Source organism: Otolemur garnettii, unplaced genomic scaffold, assembly GCF_000181295.1.
Source record: "Otolemur garnettii isolate 467f Iridium unplaced genomic scaffold, OtoGar3 scaffold00243, whole genome shotgun sequence".
Lineage (NCBI taxonomy): Eukaryota > Metazoa > Chordata > Mammalia > Primates > Galagidae > Otolemur > Otolemur garnettii.
In genome coordinates this window covers 424,381-431,736 of record NW_003852638.1, presented here as the reverse complement: position 1 = coordinate 431,736, position 7,356 = coordinate 424,381, and the positions used below count along the sequence as shown (strand labels likewise).

General features: G+C 38.9%; 1 protein-coding gene across 9 annotated transcripts in view; it reads left to right on the top strand.

Moving 5' to 3' along the window:
• The window catches only part of ZCCHC6 (zinc finger CCHC-type containing 6), a 71,530-nt gene that overhangs the window by 43,119 nt on the left and 21,055 nt on the right, over positions 1–7,356 (top strand). For all 9 annotated transcript variants that reach the window (XM_023508303.1, XM_023508309.1, XM_023508308.1 and 6 more), the window contains 5 exons: positions 2,786–2,889; positions 4,206–4,295; positions 5,137–5,250; positions 5,424–5,501; positions 6,067–6,244. In XM_023508303.1, coding sequence (XP_023364071.1) covers positions 2,786–2,889; positions 4,206–4,295; positions 5,137–5,250; positions 5,424–5,501; positions 6,067–6,244 — 564 coding nt within the window. The remainder of the gene's footprint in view (positions 1–2,785; positions 2,890–4,205; positions 4,296–5,136; positions 5,251–5,423; positions 5,502–6,066; positions 6,245–7,356) is intronic.

Here is a 7,356-nt window from a genome sequence, read left to right as displayed (position 1 = left end):
TATATATGTTGTTCTTCCTGCATTTCCAATGTTTTGAATTGATATTATTTGTTTGAAGAACTTGTTTTAACATTTCTTTTAGAGTAGTAGATGCTTTTTTTTTTTTTTAAGATAGTCTCACTTTGTCACCCTGGGTAGAAGGCCATAGCATCACAGCTCATAGCTGTGATTCTCATGCCTCAGCCTCCCAAGTAGCTGGGACTACAGGCCCTGCCACAACACCCAGCTATTTTTTCTTGCAATTCTCATTGCTGTTTTAGCTGTCCAGGGCCGGGTTTGAACCCGTCACCCTTGGTATATGGGGCCAGCGCCCTACCCACTGAGCCACAGGCACCACCTCCTGGAATTTCTTCTGTCTTCTAGCTTTTGTCATACTTTCATGGCAAACCAGATACCTCCACACAGGTGTCCTATGCTAACAGTCCCATTTCTCAATGATGATATTTTATCCTGAGTTCTGTGGTATGATCACTGTGTATCTGCCCTCTAGATATCACCACCTCACTCTCAGAAGAAAGAAACTCAGACTTCTACATCTCTAAATGAACTCCTCTCTTTACCACTTCCCTGCTTCTGCAGCGCAACTACCCCTACCACCTGCCCTGCTTCTGAATCAATCCTCTTTCATGGTTGTTGACATTGGTGTCCTTGGAATCATCATAGTGGGTAAAGTGATAATTAGCCTGACTTGGACTAAGTTCAAGATAAGTGTGGAGTTAGTCTTACTTTGATTTACATCTAACTCCACAATTTACTCGCTGCATAGTCCTAAGCAAGTGATCTTTTCTGGGTCTCTGTTTCTTCATCTGTTAGATGAGAGTGGTAAGTCTTAGCAGCTAGTGTTTGTAATGGACTTTCACATCTTCCTGTCCAGTAAGAGTTCAGGAAGTGGTAGTTCTTACTGTTAGCAGTCCTCCTCTTTTATCACCCCTACCTGTTCATCCCTTTATAGAGGCTCTACCACATGCTTTACTTCTTTGCAATCCCATGCCACCCTGAGAATTCAGGCCCAGTTATTTTTCATAAGCAGTCATCCTCCCTTTGTTCTTCTAGGTGCTTCCAATCTATCTATTGCCTAGACCATTCCATGTACACATGTCAGTGATTCCTCTGGACTTAAAAAAGTCCATTGGCTTCTCTTTGTCTCTCAGGTTAATTCTTCCAAGACATACATGTTCTCTGTTAGGCTCTTCTTTTTTTTTTGTAGAGACTAGAGTCTCACTTTATTGCCCTCAGTAGAGTGCCATGGTGTCACAACTCACAGCAACCTGCAACTCCTGCGCTTAGGCAATTCTCTTACCTCAGCGTCCCAAGCAGCTGGGACTACAGATGCCCACCACAACGCCCAGCTATTTTTTTGTTGCAGTTTGGCTGGGGCAAAGTTTGAACCTGTCACCCTCCATATATGGGACTCGTGCCCTACCCACTGAGCCACAGGCACAGCCCTATTAGGCTCTTCTTGTTTCTCTCTCATTTCCTATTTTTCATATTCCTTTCCCTCAAGTTCCTTCTACAACCTACACAATTCCATGGAAGTTCTCTGAACATGCCATTCTGTTCCAAGTTCTCTCTCCTTTTTATGTACAATTTCCCTTGCCCAACCTCCACTATTTTTTCCTGTTCTTTTTCAAAGCCTAGGTCAGGCAATTTCATCTTCTTTTATTAAAGCTGATTCCTTTCTGTTACCTTTGTAACTTCTAGCTTCATAGTAATTAACCTCTTTTGAGGATTCTTATGATTGCTCATAGTCTTTTCTCCAAATTAGTCATATGGAGAGAATAGGTAGGACCTACATAGTTCAGACTCTGTCATCTGAGGCCAGGAGTTTGAGACCAGCCTAGGCAACATAGGCTTCATCTCTACAAAGTTTAAAAATTAGTTGGGCTTGATGGCATACCTGTAGTTCCAGCTACCCAAGAATCTAAAGCAGGAGGATCCCTTGGGTTTGAGGCTACAGTAAGCTATGATCATGCCACTGTACTCCTCCAGCCTGGGTGATGGAGCAAAACCCTGTCTCAAAAAGACTCTGCAGCAGTTTCCTCTGTTTTATTATTTGTTGGGCCAATCACACATGCATAAGTGCATGTATGCACATGCACACATATGCTCACAGTGAGTACACATGAACCATTAAGTTCCTAGAGGGCAGTGACTGACTTTTTCATTCTTTTTTTATTTATTATTAATTTTTTTTATAGACAGAGTCTTATTTTATCACCCTGGGTAGAGTGCCATGGCGTCACACAGCTCACAGCAACCTCCAACTCCTGGGCCTAGGCAATTCTCTTGCCTCAGCCTTCTGAGTAGCTGGGACTACAGGCGCCCGCCACAAAACCCGGCTGTTTTTTTGTTGCAGTTTGGCCAGAGCCAGGTTTGAACCCACCACCCTCAGAGTATATGGGGCCGGCACCCTACTTTCTGAGACACAGGCACCACCCTCATTCTTGTAGTTAAGACGTTAATGTGTTCAGCAAATATAGACTTTGCCAGAATAGTCTTCCCAGAGGTTTGGTAATTCCAGAGAATTCTTTTAAATTTTAAGGCCTAAGTGAATTCAGTAAAATAAGCCAAAGTTAGGTTTACATCATTTTATTTTATTCTCTTTTTTAAAACCAGTCCAAGTAAGCAGTGAGGCCTGTATGAACTTCAGTGTCAGTAATGTTAGTAAGTTTTGATGGCCCAGTACAATTGGACCAGCCTACATCATTTTATATTGTTAGGTTAACACAGAACCACTTATATCCCCAGATGTTGCATTTAATAATAATCATATTTCCTGACCTAGGTCTGAGAAACATCTTACCTATTACAACAGCAAAGGTGCCAATTGTGAAGTTCTTCCATTTGAGAAGTGGTCTGGAAGTGGATATCAGTTTGTATAACACATTGGTAAGATTTTCTTCCAGCTTTTTCTTTAGGAAGACTAGCGGAACAAAGATTTCAATTTACAAAATCTCAAGTGAGCCATTTATTTAATCTTACTTAATGTTATTCTTTAAGGAGTTATTTATGAGTGTGTGCTATGTACCTGGCAGGGTTTTGGAGCTAAGGCTATAACAGAATTCAGTTAATGTTAGTAATTATTTAGGATGAAGTCAGAATGGCAGGTTCTTATGTTTGGTTTGAACTTCTGTTTATTCATTTTTGTTTATTTATTTAGAGACAAAGTCTCACTCTTTTCACCCTAGTGGAGTGCAGTGGCTTCAGTATAGCTCACTGCAACCTCAAACTGCTGGGCTCAAGCCACCCTTCTACTTCACCTTCGTAAGTGTCTGGGACCACAGACACATGACCCAGGCCCAGCTGATTTTTCTTTTCTTTTCTTTCTTTTTCTTTTTTTTTTTTGGAGAAAAGAGTTCACTTTGTTACCCCCGATAGAATGCTATGGCATCACACCTCACAGCAACCTCAAACTCTTGGGCTCATGTGATTCTCTTGTCTCCGCCTCCCAAGTAGCTGGGACTATAGGCGCCTGCCATATCACCTGGCTAGTTATAGAGCTTAGGTCTCCCTCTGCCTCAGGCTGGTCGTGAGCTCAGGCAACCCACTTTGGCCTCCCAGACTGCTAGGATTATAGGCATGAGCCACCACATCCAGCCTGATCTTTCTGTTTTGTAGAGACAAGGTCTTGATTTGTTGCTCTAGCTTGGTCTCAAACTCCTACCTCCTACACTCAAGTCACCCTCCTGTCTAGGCCTTCCAGAGTACTAGGATTATAGCCTTGAGCCATCATACCTGGCTTGAATTTTGTTATTATTGCCGGGGGCGGGGGATTGTCTTTGGAGACATTTATTCATTTTCAGATGGGCACAGTGTAATCTTGGTGCACCCAACTCTCTTTAATCTCACACCTGGTTTATTTCAGGACTTTATGAGACTTCTCTGGTTTCTGAAGACATTTAATTGAAATAATGCTTTGGGTAGAGGGATCGTACATATACTTAAAGGGAACTGATTATTTTCATAGCCCTTATTTTCTAGATGTTCAGACTAAACACATATTAACATAATTGAGGTCATGAAGTCAGATGTTACTTAAAATTCTTTATTGTCTAGTAAGTTAATGCAGCCTGTCTTAGGGAAGGGTTCATTTCAGTCTAAATGTCTCCCCCATAAAATGAATAGGTATAAACCCATTTAGAATACTCCAACTTAAAACTTTTTCATCTAAGTGATAGCCTTACAGTGTAATTTCCCTTTCACAGGCCCTTCATAACACAAGGCTTTTATCTGCTTATTCAGCCATTGATCCCAGAGTGAAATATTTGTGCTATACCATGAAAGTATTTACAAAGGTGAGTATGATTCCTCTTGTGATTTACTATGAAATTTTATTGCATCTTCACACCTTGTTGCAAACCTGAAATCTGTACTTTTTAATGGTTTATAGCCATGTCACATGCTTCCTATAACCACAGTAGAACCTCCATAGTTCATTAACTCCCTACATTGACCCCCTCCTTAAGTTAACCTAATTTTCATAGACCAGACATGCCCCACATGTGGTTAACTTAAACGTTGACCACCTCTGTATGTTGAACAATTTGTTACAGTCCTTTGGGTGATCAACTTACAGAAATTCTGCTGTATTTGGGAAGCCCGATGGCACAAGCTCAAATGTTTTTATCTTAAATTTTATACAATGTTATGATCTTGCTTGTGGCTAATTATTCACTGTTTGTTGGATTGGGTTGGTTTGGGTTGGTTTGGGTTGGTTTTGTTAGCATAATTTAGCCATCAAAAATGTGATTTTTAGATTAGTCTCAAAAGTAAACACCTCTTTTTTATTTTCGAGGCAGAGTCATTTTGCGGCCCTTAGTAGAGTGCTGTGGTGTCATAGCTTACAGCAATCTCAAACTTTTGGGCTCAAGGGATTTGCTTGCCTCAGCCTCCCAAGAAGCTGGGACTACAGGTATCTGCCAAAACACCCAGATATTTTTCAAGACAAAATCTCGCTCCAGCTGAGGCTGGTCTTGAGCCCTTGAGCTCAGGCAATCCACCCAGCTCGGCCTCCCAAGGCTAGGATTATAGGCGTGAACCACTGTTCCTGGCCAAACACCTCTTTTATAGTAATAAAATGGAGGAAAACTTAACATTAAACACTGGTTATCTTTTCTTTGTTTTCCTTCCCTCTAGATGTGTGATATCGGTGATGCATCCAGAGGCAGTTTATCATCATATGCATACACTCTTATGGTGCTATATTTTCTCCAGCAGAGGAATCCACCAGTCATTCCTGTCCTTCAAGAGGTATTAGTAAACGACATTGTAATTCTTATCTATAAAACTGGGTGATCTCTGAGCCCTCCTCATTCTCTAAAATTCTTTGGTTCTATAGTTAAATTTTAACTATTTTCCTAGAAGTTTTTGTATCAATGCATTAAGTTTGTAATCCATACTAATAGTTTAAAAATTAATTTCAGATATACAAAGGTGAAAAGAAACCTGAAATATTTGTTGATGGCTGGAATATTTATTTTTTTGATCAAATAGATGAACTGGTACGTATTTTAAGAGTAAAGATTTCCTACATACTTGACTAAAAATTAGCTCTACTATGCTGTAGTATAAATTGTAACAACTTTTTTATTTATTATATTTATTTATATTACAGTAATAAAAACTAGCACTTACAGGTGTTTTCTTTGAAGCAAAACTATTTTATTAAGCCAGGTGAGTTGCTAGGGACTAATGCCTAGTAATTCCTAATAGTTAAGTAACTTTATTCTGAGTAAATGAATATTTTCTTTGTGGGAAAATCTTTGAGTTATAGAGACCTAATAACCTAGGCAGTGCCAAACTCTTACAGTTTGTTTTGGAATTTTCCCACAAACATGTTTTGAGGTTTAACAGTAAAAACTCTTAAGTTCTCTCTGTCTCCAAGTCAGAGTCAAGATTAATAAATTCATGTAAATTGTATTTTTAAATACAAAAGATAGTTACTTTTTATCTGTTTATACTAGTTAATTAGAAATAAATCCAAATTTACTCCCTGACTTACAAATGAATATTGATATTAACACTTTACTTTAGAATGTGATATCTCTTGTTCCCTTCTATTTCTAGCCTACCTATTGGCCAGAATATGGAAAAAATACAGAATCTGTTGGGCAGCTATGGCTGGGCCTTCTTCGTTTCTACACAGAGGAATTCGATTTTAAAGAACATGTTATTAGCATCAGGAGAAAAAGTCTGCTTACAACTTTTAAGAAACAGTGGACTTCAAAATACATTGTTATTGAAGGTACAAATAAAATTAATATTAATAGAGTGCAGAGATTGAACTATGAGGGCATTGTTCTTCCTCCTTACGGAGCTCTTCGGGGATCTAGGAGCTGCTGTTCCAGATACACAGTGCACCAGTCCCATTATTGTTTACACCAGACTAACTTGTCTATTTTTAGCTTAAAGATTTATTTTTAAATGTCTGATGTTCTTTCGCCATGACAAATCTTGAAAATGTCCTATCTCTTTGCTACCTTATTCTTCAGTATATATATGCCCGATAATAGTAAAAGATTTGTCATGGTGAAATGTTTATATTTGTAGGATTCTAATTTTAAAAAGAAAAAGTGAAGTTTAAATGCTTTAAAATGGTCTGAGAAATGGCTTAATTGTTGATTTTAATGAGTCTTATTTTTTATATATACTCATATTGCCTAAATAATACATGTTATTCTAAGCTGTGTTTTCTTTATTACTTCTGCATATTGGCAATATTAAAATACTGTGAATATCTGTTAAATGAAATTCATATCAGCATGAGTTGTAGATATGTGGTTTAGCATATGAGGCTCTCATATGTTAAAAACAAAGAACTGTGTTTTACTCCTTTTCTTTATCACAGTGGCATTTTGTCTTGTGGTCTGCCAGTTATTTGTGATTTGTTTTTAATTTTTTGTTTTTTATTTTTTTTGAGTCAGAGCCTCAAGCTGTCGCCCTGGGAAGAGTACCGTAGCATCCCAGCTCACAAAAATCTCCAACTCCTTAGCTTAAGCGATTTTCTTGCCTCAGCCTCCCAAGTAGCTGGGACTACAGGTGCCCACCACAATGCCCGGCTATTTTTGGGTTGTGGTTGTCATTGTTGTTTGGCAGGCCCAGGCTGGATTCTAACCTGCCAGCTCTGGTGTATGTGGCTGGCGCCTTAGCCACTTGAGCTACAAGCGTCAAGCCTTGTTTTCAGTTTTTGAAGGCGTATCTTCTATTTTTAATTTCTACACAACTTTCAGATGAACTGTTAGTAATAGGCTAAACTGTAAAGACTTCATTATGATTATATAGCCAGCTATTCTAGAAATGAGAAACTTCAGTGATGGTAGTTGTAGTGTTTTAACTATATAGTAGCTAATATTGTAG